The sequence below is a fragment of the Pseudophryne corroboree genome, chromosome 3, assembly GCF_028390025.1.
Source record: "Pseudophryne corroboree isolate aPseCor3 chromosome 3, aPseCor3.hap2, whole genome shotgun sequence".
Classification (NCBI taxonomy): Eukaryota; Metazoa; Chordata; class Amphibia; order Anura; family Myobatrachidae; genus Pseudophryne; species Pseudophryne corroboree.
The window spans coordinates 598,019,736-598,036,196 of NC_086446.1; the positions used below are offsets into that span (position 1 = coordinate 598,019,736).

Here is a 16,461-nt window from a genome sequence, read left to right on the forward strand (position 1 = left end):
AAATCAACTTTGCAGGTTGAAGATATAAGCACAATGAAGCGGCACTCCAGGAGTTAATTCAAATAAACGGGTCCAGTCTCCCGATTTTGATGTGCAACGTTTCGGTTTTAATCACAAACCTGATGAAGGTTTGTGATTAAACCCGAAACATTGCACATCAAAATCGGGAAACTGGACCCGTTTATTTGAATTAACTCCTGGAGTGCCGCTTCATTGTGATTATATATATATTATATTATATATATATATATATATATATATATATATATATATATATATACACACACACACAAATACAGTCCAGCTGCACTCCTTCCCAGCAAAATAGAAATGCTGGTGCCCTCCGCAAGAAGCAGGCAGCTCCCCAAACACAGCAGATTGTCCGGCGGCACTCACGGCAAATAAACAAGCAACACACAGCTCTGTGGCCAACGTTTCAATGTTATTCCATCAACATTTTCGTCAGGGTATCTATATATACCATATATATTCCAGTTTTATATATATACCATAGTGGATGGTCGGTGGCACTCACGGCACAGAAGAGACAGACGAAAATGTTTGAATAACATTGAAATGTTGACTACTGGATGCTGAGTCAGTCTCTACTGTGCAGTGAGTGCCGCCGACCATCCACTGTGATTTATAATGTACAACCGCTGTGTTGTTACTATTGGAGGGCACCGGCCACTATTGCGATTTGCATTTACAAACCCTAGACACTCTCGTAACAGTCGTGTTCATGCTAGTCTATTTTAACGGGACGCTGCACCCTGTCCAATTTTTAAATGGCAAAATGCACCCTGCACTTACCGCTGCACCCTGCTAAATCAGCCTGCCCTGTGCGTCCTGCAGGTGAGAAAAACCTGCAGTTACCAATCACCACCAAGTGAATAGAATACCTCCTCCGGTCAACCATGCTCCCTTTTTGGTAGCATGGTCCTCTCCACACCGCAGCACTCTTCCCTGCAACCGGTCTGGCATGAACACTAACTCCCACTGAACAGACTATTTTTGCATTCATTTCTAGCCTCCTCCAAGTTACAGTTAAAACATGGCTTGGTTTTATTTGTTGATACAAAAACTAAACTGTAAAAAAAAAAAAACCTCAGTAGGTATCCATAAGCATTAAATACTGCTTTTACTTCAGCAAAATAGATTCCAGAACTCTTCCTTGTAACCTCTTACTATATATAATAATTATATAACCCAGGGGTTTTAATGTTTTCATCTAGGCGATGTGGCTTGATGCAATGAGGAAGAGTTAAACAGAGGCGTGGAATACAGAGACTGGAGAGTTAGAAGGAGGATAGTAAACTTGAATGTAGTGATGAGTTTAAGGCTTGAAACCTACAGTATAAGCAAGTCTGATCAAGCGTAGTAAAGCATGTGAGTGGCGCGCGAAAAGTCCTGAAGGCAAGAGTGGAAATAGGCGATCAGTGAGGAGGTGAAGTGACAATCATTGGTGGAGAGAAGCGTGTTGGAGGGAGTGTGTATATGTAAAGGAGTTTGGAGATATGAGGGTTTTCCAATTAGCTGCGAAGAAACATTAGGAGTTAAAAAAATGTTTTTCAATATTTTTTTCTGGCTATTCTATTAGGACTCCCCAAAAAACTAAATTTGTCCCGAAAACATACCGGTTCAGTGAAACCTGTATGTTTTTGGCTGCCGCAGCCCAGTTTTTGCTGGGGAGTGGGGCAGCTTTCGGGGACTTGGTTTCACCTGCCTGATAAGACGCAGCCCCCGCCGGGTTATCAGGGCTAATTAGATAGCACCGATGAGACTGTTACCTGCTGTACTTTACTGCAGGAAATTGGATACCTCCCATAGAGAAGAGCAGTTAAGGGCCTTGTAATTAGAGAGAGGAGCTTGAACTTAATTCTGTATAAGGAGCCAGTGGAGTGTCTTTCAGATGGGAAACAGAGGCAAAGCAACGAGAGAGGATAATATGGTAAGCAGCAGAGTTAAGGCTAGACTGAATAGGGTGTGTCCAGTGTTCGGAAGGCTGGAGTGGAGGAGGCTACAGTTACTGTATGTAGGCAAAGGATAAGGGTGTGAAGTAGAGTTTTGTTTTAGTAGTCCACTTGGTTGAGAAAAGGTCTGAATGTGTGTGTAGGGGAGACTTCAGATTGAGTGGGCAGGGTGTCATGGCAATGGGGGAGAAAATGACTTTAGTCTTAGAGATGTTGCGTTTAGGGAAGTTTCGGGACATCCAGATGAAATGGAAGAAAGATGAATTTGGGTATTGTTTGAGGCCAGTGAAGCTGATGAGCTATCCAAGGGAATAGGTGTTGAGGGAGAAGTTTGTATAATAGATAATTAGGTGATGTAATATAGAGAATATTTATAATTCACATCAGTCTATGACTCTTTGGAGCTTACTCACTACTGCACACAGACACACACTCAGTTATTCTTCTACAGTGAGGGTTTTTCACTTGCCATAACTCTGGCTTTTCATTTTATATTCAGAAGAAAAGTTGCTCCATTTGAGCACTTATGATCATTGATAGTGCAAAGTTATTGCTTAACATAACTGAGTTTTGGGGACACTTACATACTTTTCAGAATGCGTATGAAAAAGGTGCTGACATAATTGTAACTGAATTCTAAATGTGATTTTCCAGTACAGTTTAAAGATTAAAAGTAAATGTCTGATTTTTCTGTGCTACAGCATCACTTTCCTAGTTTTGCCTGCAATAAACAACTACATGTTCATTTTATTTTTGTGTTGTTTTTTTTTTTTAGTTACAGTGTACAGATTCACAGAACTTGTATTAGTATTAGATAGATATTGTTAATATGTACTAATTTAATAAGTATATCATACTGGATATTTTATAAAATAGATCAACAATTGGCTCAGAGCTGAGTTTTAAAACTGCTGATGTATGTTATTCTCTCCTGATATGAATGTTGTACAGTTTATTTTCTGCTTAATTATCGATGGTCAGCACAGCACAGCAGTCAAGAGGTGACTGCTGTGCTGACCGTTGTTCTTAAGCTGTGGTCTTGATAATGACCCTACAAGGCCAAAACGTAGACCTTTATTGTTGAAAATTGTGTCTGAATAAAATAATGATTTTATATTGGTGAGTGCCCTCTGGCTGGATATTTTAGCTACATTACTATATTTATTTGGGACCATGACAAAACATGGTTCCCTTAGTGGAGCCCCCCTTACTGATGATTAACTGTGGATGTGAGTGCACATACTCAATAAATTATGTGTGTGTGTGTGTGTGTGTATATATATATATATATATATATATATATATATATATAAAGTATGTGTGTGTGTGTGTATAAAACTGTCCAAAAATACTCTGCATCATCCTGAATGTATCAATACAAGAAGAAATATCTTATGTAAAACCAGGCGACAATGTATCTCATGAATTAAACTTTGTCCTTCAACTTATCCTGTGATGAAAAGGAAGGAAAATATGATTCAGCAATATAGCAAAATGAAATCTCCACTCACACCTATAGTAAGAAGAAAAATATAATAATTTCCTCCTGTTAGCACGGATAAGTAATACCTGGAGCAAATGTATCTCGACTCTACAGTAGCTGGTATAGAGATACGGTCACTTCCAGGTATTTGTCACTCTAATAATACTGTATATCTGAAGGCGCATCCGGCTGCTGTTACTGAAGATCTTGCCTTCTAGTTTCAGCAAGGTATAGCAGTTGTATGTATTGAGAAGAATGTTGTAAGGTGCTGCGCAGCTTCATATGTATCTTGATTCCAGCAAGTCCCAACAGATGGTCTGTGTGAGTTAACCGCTAATATGCATCACTATCCAAGGGCTGTATGTTGTGGCAGTGCAGTATATCTCTATATGAGCTGACAGCTGAAGGAGGATACTGGCTTCCAATTGAGAAAGTAGTCCGACACTAGTGTGTCATAAATAAACCCCGCTGACTGAATGTATTTTTACAAATAGCTTGGCTACATAACATTATGGGCGGTATTCAAATGATATGTCACGCCAAATTTCCTTTCTAAAGTGATCCCCGTCATCGCGCATATTGCGCCCATAGTAATTAGATCTAGCTGCGTAAAAGGGTTGGTCGCCTCGCTACCCCAGCGGTAGTGAGCTGAAATGATGATACCCACCCGTCAGCAGAAACAGAATGGGTGTGGAAGCAGGCGGAGCGAATTAAATACCGCCCATTGTGTTTGACAGAAATGTCCGTCACCTTTGCACACTAACAGTGAGAGATTGCTACCTTAGAAGATATAAAATGTGCCGTCTAAAATATACAGAGACATCACCCACTGTCATGTTTTGCCATTTCATTCGGGTTGGTGAGCCACGTTGCTGAAGCAGCCATATTTATATTATATGCCAATCCCACTTTGTAACTTATCTAGCATTTAATTTATGTTTTGTTATTGCTGAACAATAACTGGTCAGTGGTGTTCCAAAGCATTAATTGTAACTGATTTCAGCTTCTGTACACACAGACAGTAATATTGTGAAATTATTGCTCCATAACATGTCTAATAGTAAGAAGTGAGTGAGTATTAAGTCCCTGCTAATGGATCAAATTAGGTTTACATGTGCTATCCTGATCAATCTATCTTTCACAGAAACCCCTGTTAATCTGGCTCTGCTTCCACCATCATTTTAGATTTGCAAGTTTTAAGCCACTTTTGTGAAACAGGGCCCAAATAAATGGGTGTGGATCATCAAATTGACAGTGTCTAGGTTGACAACGTTTAGGTCGACCACTATAGGTCGTCAGTCAGTAGGTCGACAGGGTTTCTAGGTCGACAGGTCAAAAGGTCGACCTAGCACATGTCGATCTTCAGACCGGATCCCCAAATAAATACCAGCTATGCAATTCTGTTTTTGTTTCTAAGCATAAAATGATGTGCAAAATTGTATTGTAATGTGTGAAGTACTAGGAAATGTTCTCCAAATGTTAATAAACAAATGAAATGAACAAAGTATTAAAGTGAAAGAGTAGTCAGATACAGTATGTATGACAAGTTTATTGTTCTGTTTGTGCAGTCTCTGCGCTTATACTTTGTTATTATGTTCAATAGTGACATGAAGGTAGCAGTCCGTTAATATTATTTGTTTCTGTCCTTTAGCTCCTCAAAGGAACTTTGAGATTGCCTTCAAAATGTTTGATCTGAACGGAGATGGCGAAGTGGACATGGAAGAGTTTGAGCAGGTGAGATTGAAGGTTTTACATCTTTATATATATATATGGATGTCTGAAAATGTATAACCCACTTCCAGAAGTTCCAGAAATTTGTCTCTCTGGTAGGTCTTAGTTCATAATTGACAGTCTGAATGTATGAAACACCTTTAGGGTAGCCTAGCTCTGATTAGATGGAGCTTTTATTTATCTTGAAGCATTTTCTATTAGGCTTCAAGGAATCTTAAAAAGAAAAAAAAAATCACACAATGTTTTATGTATATGAAAAAGAAAAAATGCTAAAACTTGCACACAAAAATATAATAAATGCTCAAGCATTTACTGTTAGGCAACCAGACATAATTCAATGGTGCTGTCTGCCATAACCTTTATTATTGTGTATTTGCACCTATAGATGTGGATAAATTTGTTGATACCTTTCCACAAAAAAAAACCCATATTTTTCTCTGACAAAAGTAATTTGCATCAATCATTGTTTACTCCATATTTAATAGAAATTAGATTTTGTATTTGATTTTTATTTAACAGACTAGTCAAACAAATGAAAATGGCATAGATAAAATTATATGACCCATAACCTAGTATTTTGTTGCACAACTTTTAGTGGCAATCAAGTGATTTCTTTGGATCTCAGTGAGACTTCTGTACCCGCCAACAGGTAGTTTGGATGGTATGCAGTTAGCAAACAGATCGTCGGGATCCTGGCAGCGGAACTACCGCCACCGTTATACTGGCGAAGGTAGGTGATTCCCCCTCTATTGGTGTCCACAACACCTATAGAGGGAGAATAGAACTGATCACCACCGAGTCCGCAAGGGGCTTCGTTGTGCTCGCCACCCTACCGGCATTCCACTGCTCGGGATGCTGATGTCAGGATGTGACATTCGGCATCCCGGACGGCGGTATTACATACCAAACCCGTTTGGACCACTCTTCCTGGGCAAACTGCTACAGGTGTCTCAGATTTGATGAGTGCCTTCTCCAGACTGCATGATTCAGCCCTTTCCATACATGTCCGATAGGATTCAGATCAGAGCATATAGAAGGTCACTTCAGTATAGTCCAATGTTTGTTCCATTACTGGCTGCTTTCTGACACTGGGCAGTATGTTTCACTCCTGAATGCCTTGGTAGTCTTGAAATGTATTTGTGCCATGCCACAGACTCAAGGCACCCTGTCCCAGAGACTGCAAGCAGTCACAAAACAAAACCATGTTTCACAGTATGTATGGGGTTCATGTCTGTAACATCTTAATTTTTGCATTTGTGAACATAGAGCTAGTGGGACTTTCTACAAAGCTCCAGTTTTGACTCCCAGAAGCATTGTGCCAGTATGCATTTTAGAAAATTCCAGTCTGGATTTTTATGTTGACTCTTACGTCCTAGAGGATGCTGGTGTCCATATTAGTACCATGGGGTATAGACGGGTCCACCTGGAGCTATTGGCACTTTAAGAGTTTAATGGTGTGGGCTGGCTCCTCCCTTTTTTTTAGGGTTTGTTGTTTTACAGGGAGGCTGGTGGCAACAGCCTCCCTGCATCGAGGGACTGAGGGGGGAGCAGTGTCCGCCCTACGGGCTCTTGAGCTGGAGGGGACCGATCACGCCCCACCACAGAGGAACGCTCACCCCAGCAGCCAGCCGCCACCTCCTCAATGAGCTGAAGTTGGCGAGTTAGTCACTGTCCCCCCTTGCAAGAGCTTAAGGGTGGGAGCGCGGTATTAACCGCGCTCCCGGACGGCTCAGCGGTACTTCGGTGCGGCGCTGTGAGGGGCACCCTGGGCCAGCAAGGTACCCTACACTGACCATTTCCAGCCTGCCGGGGTCCGCGGATCTCTGCCAGCACAGAATTCCTCATGCCAGTATAATCTTAAAGAGCGGGAAGACAGCGCCATTGAGAGGGGCGGAACTTCTCCTCAGAGTGGACCCAGCAGCGTTCAGCGCCATTTTCCCTGCCTGCAATCACTTCCAGTGGATGTCCAGGTCCCTCCAGTGCAACTCCAGCTATCTGTATGGTACCAGGGGGTTGTAGAAGGGGGGGGGGGGGGGGGAGGCTGTGTTATAGGCTGTGTCACCTATTAAGGGACACAGCGCGGGTTGGGGTTTTCCCTATACTCTCATAGCGCTGCATGTGGCTTGGCTCCAATCTCTGTGTCTCTCTGCCATTCTTGGGGTGAAACTCTAAGTAAATACCCTGTGTGTTTGTGGGGTGTTTGGTGTGTGTGACAACATAGTATAAATAGATTGTCTGCTAAAGAAGCGCCTCTATAGATAAAGTACCACAAAAAATATATGTATATAATTAGTAAATTTCTGAGTTACTGCGCTTGCCGACCAAATATGTGTAGTTGAGAGACAAAGAGAAAAACATATAAAAAAACGGCTGCTGTGTATGTCAGAAATAAGATATAGGAGAGAGAGCCAACATATAAAGATAAAAAGTTTAATAACAATAATAAAGAGACTATTTCAATATGGTAACACCAATGAGCAACAATGTGAATAAAATACCACACAGCACTTGTGACAGAATGTCAGAAAAAACTTGAAACCTTCCAATAGGTAATGACTGAGATGAAAAATGCAGTCTCTATCCACAGCTGCCGATGCTGGCTGCTAATCAGACACTGAGAGATCAGTAAGACGAATGGAGTTCCAGAGCTGAATATCTGTGCACCACCCGTTACAATGCAGTAGTTAATACCTCTCCAATGGGCTGGTCAGCAGACCGGGCGTCCCCGGTCAGGTGTCCTGCGTTGCCCACGTAAGCTGTGCAGCGGAGAGGAGATGCCGCGCCGTGTGCTGTAGAACTGGCTGAAGTGCTGTGGTCCGTAACGGCTGCTACAGGCAGAACCTCATCAGAGGTGTAACCATCAGGGTGTGTGGTAGTGATGAGCGGATTCGGTTTTACTCGGTTCTCAAAACGGCATCTTATTGGCTATCCAAAACACGTGACATCCGTGAGCCAATAAGATGCCGTTTTGAGAACCGAGTAAAACCGAATCCGCTCATCACTAGTGTGTGGGAGATGCACTAGTAGAGACACCTGTGCAAGGTGTGTGGAGAGGCAGGTCCTAACGCATTTCGTCACGCTCCACGTGACTTTTGCAAAGGTGAGTGTGACAACATGTCTAGGGACACTGTTTCATATGCTGTAGAGGATTTGTCTTCCCAGGAAGACTCCATACCATGTAATCAGGATTGCACTGTTGAAGTGCAGATCCTGGCTAGAGAGCCAGAATGGTTAGCCTCTCTGAGGGGGACTATTTCTCAGATTTCTGATAGGGTTGCTAGGACTGAGCATGCCACTCAGGCCCTACAATCCTCTATCGTTGTATGGTCTGATACTGCTTCCTCGGGGTTCCCTGCGGTACATTCTCAGAAACGTGCACTTGCAATACTTATGCAGGATGACACGGACACTGATTCTGACACTGCAGACGGTGACGGGGATGTGTCTAGGGGGACAGCATCACTTGCTAAGGGGGTGCAGTTAATGATTGAAGCTGTACGGGATGTTCTACACATTTCTGACACAGCTCCTGAGCAGGTGGAGGAGGCCTTTTTTACTGATAATAAGAAGCCCCCCCTCACCTTCCCGGCATCCAAAGAATTAAACGCTATCTTTGAAAAAGCCTGGGAAACTCCGGAAAATAAATTTCAGATTCCTAAAAGGGTCTTGGTTGCTTTTTCCTTCCCAGAGGAAGATAGTAAGAAGTGGGAGTCGCCGCCGATTGTCGACGCCTCTGTCTCCAGGCTGTCTAAACAGGTGGTGTTGCCAGTCCCGGGATCTACCGCGTTGAAAGACCTGGCAGATTGCAAGGTGGATGCTACGCTAAAATCCATGTACACGGCTTCAGGGGCTATATTGCGGCCTACTATAGCCTGTGCTTGGATTGCAAAAGCTATATCCAGATAGTCAATCACTCTGCAGGAGGAATCGACTACGATGGATAAAGGTGACGTTGATTTATTGCGGACGCGGAATCCAGGAAGAGTGTGGAGGGCCTTCCATATACAGGTCAGGCTCTCTTTGGGGAGGCGCTGGATGCGTGGATTGCCATGGCTACCGCGGGTAAGTCTACCTTTCTTCCCTCAGCTGCACCGGCTACGAAGAAGCCTTTTACACCAGCCACGTCACAGTCCTTTCGGCCCACGAGGTCTAGAAAGAACAAGCCTTTGAACACCTTCTTCAGAGGTGGTCGTGCCAAGGGAAAGAAACCTGCTTCCGCTGGTTCCCAAGCCCAGAAGCCCGCCTCTGATACCCCTAAGTCCTCCGCATGACGGTGGACAGCTAGGCCTGGAGGAAGGTCAGGTGGGGACAAGACTCCTGCATTTCAACCATGTCTGGGTGTCATCTGGCCTGGACCCCTGGGTTCTGGATATAGTGTCCAGAGGGTACAGACTGGAGTTTCAAGTTCCCCCATCAGAAAATTGGTCGTCTCAGAGGTCATTGTTCCAGTTCCACCTCAGCAGTGGAACAAGGGTTATTATTCGAACCTTTTTGTGGTACCAAAACCGGATGGTTCGGTACGGCCTATTCTGAATTGAAAGTCTTTGAACCCTTATCTCAGGGAGTTCAAATTCAAGATGGAATCTCAGAGAGCTGTCATCTCAGGACTAACGGAGGGGGAGTTCCTGGTGTCGCTGGACATCAAGGATGCTTACCTCCACATTCCCATTTGGTCGCCGCATCAGGCTTACCTCAGGTTTGCACTGTTGGACGATGACTATCAATTCCACGTGCTGCCGTTTGGCCTCTCCACAGCACCAAGGATCTTCACCAAGGTGATGGCGGAGATGATGGTTCTACTCCGCAAACAGGGGGTGAACATAATTCCATATCTGGACGACCTCCTGATCAAGGCGTCCTCCAGGGAGAGGTTGTTGCGATCCATCGTGCTTACGACACAGCTGCTAACGAAGCACGGTTGGATCCTGAACCTTCCAAAGTCTCATCTGGAGCTGACAAGGAGGCTGTCTTTTCTGGGAATGATCCTCGACACGGAGTGCAGAGGGTTTTCCTCCCGGTGGAGAAAGCATTGGTGATTCAAACAATGGTCCGGGATGTCTTAAAGCCTACCCGGGTATTGGTTCATCAATGCATCCGTCTTCTGGGGAAGATGGTTGCCTCCTACGAGGCTCTGCAGTACGGCAGGTTTCATGCTCGACCTTTTACGCTGGACCTATTGGACCAGTGGTCATGCTCTCACCTACACATGCACAAGAGGATATGCCTGTCTCTGAAAGCCAGGATTTCACTCCTCTGGTGGCTTCAACTTACGCACCTTCTGGAAGGCCGAAGGTTCGGAATTCAGGACTGGATCCGTTTAACCACAGATGCAAGTCTAAGAGGTTGGGGAGCAGTCGCTCTGGGGGAAACCTTTCAGGGAAGATGGTCGAATCAGGAATCCCTTCTCTCAATAAACATCCTGGAGCTGAGAACCGTGTACAATGCCCTTCTGCAAGCGGCACACCTTCTACAGGATCTGGCTGTTCAGGTGCAGTCGGACAACGTGACCACGGTGGCCTACATAAACCGACAAGGCGGAACGAAGAGCAGGGCTGCCATGTCAAAGGTGACAAGAATCCTCCTCTGAGCAGAAAGACACACGGTGGCGATGTCATCAATCTTCATTCCGGATGTAGACAACTGGGAAGCATACTTCCTCAGCAGACACAATATCCATCCAGGAGAGTGGGGCCTCCATCCGGAGGTGTTCAAGGAGGTAACCGGTTGGTGGGGGGTTCCTCACATAGACATGATGGCCTCCCGCCTCAACAAGAAGCTGCGGAGGTACTGTTCCAGGTCGAGAGACCCGCAGGCAGTGGCGGTGGACGCACTGGTAACACCGTTGGTGTTCACGTCAGTGTATGTGTTCCCTCCACTTCCTCTGATACCAAAGGTTCTTCAGCTTGTAAGAAGAACAAAGGTTCTAGCATCCTCATTGCTCCGGACTGGCCAAGGAGAGCTTGGTACGCGGACCTGCTGGATCTTCTGCTGGAGGATCCAAGGCCCTTACATCTTCGGGAGGATCTGCTACTGATACAGGCTAGGAAGGGGGTAACGTCTAAACATTACCATCGCATTTGGAAAAAATGTTTCTTGGTGTGAGTCCAAGAAGTTTCCTGCGGTGGAGTTTCAACTTCGACGTTTTCTCCTTTTCCTGCAAGCAGGGGTGGATATGGGACTGAGATTGGGCTCCATCAAGGTCCAGATCTCTGCTTTGTTCATCTTCTTCCAAAAACAATTGGCTATCCTCCCTGAGGTTCAGACCTTTTTGAAAAGGGTTCTGCACATCCAGCCTCCCTTTTCGGCGCCAACGGAACCCTGGATCTAGATGTGGTGTTGCAGTTCCTGCAATCTGCTTGGTTTGAGCCTCTGCAGGAGGCTGATCTCAAGTTTCTCACATGGAAGGCGGTCACTTTGTTGGCCTTGGCTTCTGCACGACGCGTGTCGGAATTGGGGGCTTTATCTTATAAAAGCCCCTATCTGATCTTCCATGAAGACAGGGCGGAACTTAGGACTCGTCCACAGTTCCTGCCAAAGGTCTTATCGGTTTTCCATATCAACCAACTTATTGTGGTGCCAGTGGCTACTAACTCCTCAATTGCTTCAAAGGCCTTGGATGTAGTGAGGACTTTGAAGATTTATGTACAGAGGACGGCTCGTCATCGGAAAAGTGACTCTCTGTTTGTCCTCTATGATCCCAAGAAAATTGGGTGTCCTGCTTCTAAGCAGTCGTTTTCACGCTGGATCAGGCTCACTATCCAGCATGCTTATTCCACGGCAGGTTTGCCGTGTCCAAAATCTGTAAAGGCCCACTCTACACGTAAAGTGGGCTCTTCCTGGGCGGCTGCCCGGGGTGTATCGGCGGTGCAACTCTGCCGAGCGGTTACTTGGTCTGGGTCGAACACGTTTGCCAAGTTTTACAAGTTCGACACTTTGGCCTCTGATGACCTTAAGTTTGGTCAAGCAGTGTTGCAGGAGCCTCTGCGCTCTCCCTCCCATACTGGGAGCTTTGGTACATCCCTATGGTACTAATATGGACCCCAGCATCCTCGACGGACTACGTGAAAAGGATTTACCAGTAGGTAATTAAAATCCTATTTTTTGAGTCCTACTGGGTCTTCTGTTATGAACCCCAGTGTCACTCAGAAAGTGTCAGATGGTGCAATCAGGCACTGACATACAGTACTGTGACCTTGAGTTTATCTGTATTTCTTTGGATGGTTTCCTTAGCTCTTTTTTTCACCATTCTCACTATATTTCTGTTTAATCTGGGGTTGAGTTTCCTCTTGCAGCCACATCCAGAGAGGTTGGCTACAGTCACATTGACTTTAAACTTCCACGATTGCCCGTCAATGCAGTAAATTGAATTTTACTGCCAGTATCGCCGGGAAACTGAGCGTTGTGGAAATGTCCTAGTGACTTTTTTGTTTATTAAATATTGTAGGTTACGAAACAATTTTGACAATGGATATTGCAAAACGTTGATGATAATCTTTATTTACATTGTATGCTTTTAGGAATAGCAATGGTAGGGGTAGATTCTATTTGCATTTGTTTTTTATGTTTAATGTTTTTGTGGAATTATATGTACAGTATAGTATAGCATTTTTTATTTTATTTTTTTGTTTATGTTTTATTACCTTTTTCACTTTTCTACAAAGGTGGAATTCAAAGCCCAGTTCCTGGCTTAAAGTCCACTCTACATGAGTTAACCAGCAAAGCCAATTCACACATGTGCATATGCATTTGTGAGGATGATTAATGTAATAATTTTAAAGAAATTAACAGTGTGTGTATGGGAACAGGGTATTAGAAGGAGAAGGGGGTAGAAGGGTGCCTAGGACACCTGGAAGCCTTGCACTGTCCTTTCTTCCCATATCTCTCTCACCCGTCTCTCTCTCTTCCCTCTCCCACTTTTCCTCCTTTTTCTTCTTCCCTTTCTTTTGCTCTCCCCTTTCTCATACTCTCCATCTTCCCTCTCTCGCTCTCTTCCTCTCCCCACATCCCTTCTCTTCCCCTTCCCCATCTCTTATTGATTTGATCTACATCTTGCACTTTTTCTCAAAGCTCTTAAAACCAGACTGAAATGTCAGAGTATTAGTCACCCTGATTTTAAGTGGACAGTATCATCCAATCTTTCTCTTACGTCCTAGAGGATGCTGGGGACTCCGTAAGGACCATGGGGAATAGACGGGCTCCGCAGGAGACATGGGCACTATAAAGAAACTTTAGAATGGGTGTGCACTGGCTCCTCCCTCTATGCCCCTCCTCCAGACCTCAGTTAGATCCTGTGCCCAGAGGAGACTGGGTGCCTTCAGGATAGCTCTCCTGAGTTTCTCTGTAATAAAGAATTTTGTTAGGTTTTTTATTTTCAGGGCTCCTGCTGGCAACAGGCTCCCTGCGCCGTGGGACTGAGGAGAGAGAAGCAGACCTACTTCAGTGATAGGATCTGCTTCTTAGGCTACTGGACACCATTAGCTCCAGAGGGATCGGAACGCAGGTCTCACCCTTGCCGTTTGTCCCAGTGCCGCGCCGCCGTCCTCCTTGCAGAGCCGGAAGATTGAAGCCGGGTGAGTATACGAAGAAAGAAGACTTCACAGGCGGCAGAGGACTTCTGATCTTCACCGAGGTAATGCGCAGCGATAACGCTGCGCGCCATTGCTCCCGCACACACACACAGGCACAGATGGGTGCAGGGCGCGGGGAGGGGGGGGGCGCCCTGGGCAGCAATAATCCTTTTGGCTGGCATTACAAGTATATTCAGCGATAGCAGTATAATATACAATCCCCCGCCAGGTTAATTTGTATTTTGAGCGGGACCGAAGCCCGAGGGGGCGGAGCTTGATCCCACAGCCACAGCACTAACCAGCGCCATTTTCTTCACAGCACGCTGCTGAGAAGCTGGCTCCCCGGACTCTCCCCTGCTGAACACGGTGACGGAGGGCTTTGAAGAAGGGGGGGGGGGACGACATAATTTATACATAAAACAAAAAAGCGCTGTATATAGCTGGGACTTGTGTTTCCAGAGTCATTGGCGCTGGGTGTGTGCTGGCATGCTCTCTCTGTCTCTCCAAAGGGCCTGGTTGGGGGAACTATCTCCACATTGGCGATTTCCCTGAGTGTGTGGGGTGTCGGTATGTCTGAAGCGGAAAGGCACTTCTAGGGAGGAGGTGGAGCAAATGAGTGTGGTGTCTCCGTCGGCAACGCCGACACCTGATTGGTTGGATATGTGGAATGTTTTAAATGCAAATGTGAATTTATTACACAAAAGGTTGGACAAAGCAGAGTCCAGGAGAAATACAGGGAGTCAATCCCTGCCTTTCACTATGTCACATGGCCCTTCTGGGTCTCAAAAGCGCCCACTATCCCAAGTAGCAGACACTGATACCGACACGTGTCGACTATGATGATGCGAGGTTGCAGCCGAGATTGGCAAAAAGTATTCATTATATGATTATTGCTATAAAAGATGTGTTGCATATCACAGATGACCCCTCGGTCCCGGACACAAGGGTGCGCATGTATTATTATTATTATTATTATTATTACATTTTATTTATAAGGCGCCACATGTGTTTCGCAGCGCCGTACAAAGGACAGTACAGGGTACAAAACATTGCATTACATTAAATAAATAACAGAAATAGAGTACAGGTAACAGAGCACCACACATTCTCAAGACATAATACAGCTAAGATGTAAGTATTGATGGAGTGATCATCGTACTACTAGAGGCTGGTGGCCATAGATGGAGATGAGCCTTTACTAGCAGGATAAAGATGGTCGTTGAGTAGGGGAGAGCTGTGAGTGAAATGTGTTGAGACGAGGGCTTAGATAACAAGAGGAAAGAGGGCCCTGCTCTGAAGAGCTAACAATCTAATGGGGAGGGGCGACAGACAGATGACAAGAGGTGCAGGCAAGTGGGAGGTAGCCTGATGGCAGTATGCAAGCAAAGCTGAGATGTTCACGGCATGAGGCAGGGGGGTGGAGGCGCGGCTTCAGCACTGGGCTATGCATCGGGAGGGTATGCTTTGATGAATAGGTGGGTTTTTAGTGCCCGTTTGAATCTTTGCAAGGTTGGGGAGAGTCTAATGGAGCGGGGGAGTGCGTTCCACTGAAGGGGTGCAGCACGGGCAAAATCCTGAACTCGTGCATGGGAAGCAGTGACCAGGGCGGTGGAGAGGCGACGGTCATTAGTCGACCGTAGGGGGCGGGAGGGAGTATGAAGGGAAAGGAGGTTGGAGATGTAGGGAGCAGTGGAATTAGAGATGGCCTTGTATGTGAGGGTGAGGAGTTTGAAGAGGATTCTGTAGGGGAATGGGAGCCAGTGTAGATTTTGTTGAAGGGGAGTGGCAGATGTGGTGCAGCGGGAGAGGAAGATAAGCCTAGCTGCGGAGTTCAGGACAGATTGGAGGGGAGCAAGCGAGGCCAGTGAGGAGGACATTGCAGTAGTCAAGTCGTGAGATGACCAGTGAGTGGATGATGAGTTTAGTTGCACTCTGGGAGAGATATGGCCTGATACGAGCAATGTTGCGTAGCTGGAAACGACAGGATTGTGCCAGAGCTTGGATGTGGGGTGCAAAGGAGAGGGAGGAGTCAAGAGTGACGCCCAGGCAGCGGAGTTGGGGAACGGGGGAGATAGTGGTGTTGTCAACAATGATGGAGATATTGGTCGGGGGTGTTGCTCTGGATGGGGGGAAGATGATGAGTTCCGTTTTGTCCATGTTGAGCTTTAGAGAGCGTTCAGACATCCAGGAGGAGATTGCAGGGAGGCAGCTGGCAACCTGAGAGAGGACAGAGGGGGACAGATCAGGAGATGAGAGGTAGAGTTGTTTGTCATCAGCATAGAGGTGGTGTTGAAGGCCAAATGAGTTAATGAGCGCAACCAGGGAAGAGGTATACAGGGAGAACAGAAGGTGTCCAAGCACAGAACCCTGAGGGACACCAACAGGAAGGATGGAAGGGTGTGAGGTGGTGCTGGAGGCAGACACGGAGAAGGAGCGGTTAGTGAGGTAAGAAGAAAACCAGTCAAGGACAGTGCTAGAGAGGCCAGCGTTTTGGAGTGTGTCGAGGAGGAGAGGATGATCTACGGTGTCAAAGGCAGCAGAGAGGTCCAGAAGGATGAGCAGAGAGAAGTGGCCAGATTGTAGTGGATCGAGGATGGAGTTGTCAGAGAGGTAGCTTGTGAGACGGCTGTAGACTAGTCGTTCAAGTAATTTGGAGGCGAAAGGGAGAAGAGAGATGGGGCGGTAGTTAGTGGGTGATGAGGGGTCG

General features: G+C 45.7%; 1 protein-coding gene across 1 annotated transcript in view; it reads left to right on the forward strand.

Moving 5' to 3' along the window:
- The window catches only part of MICU1 (mitochondrial calcium uptake 1), a 540,637-nt gene that overhangs the window by 308,394 nt on the left and 215,782 nt on the right, over positions 1-16,461 (forward strand). The window contains exon 7 of the mRNA XM_063961487.1: positions 5,108-5,190. Coding sequence (XP_063817557.1) covers positions 5,108-5,190 — 83 coding nt within the window. The remainder of the gene's footprint in view (positions 1-5,107; positions 5,191-16,461) is intronic.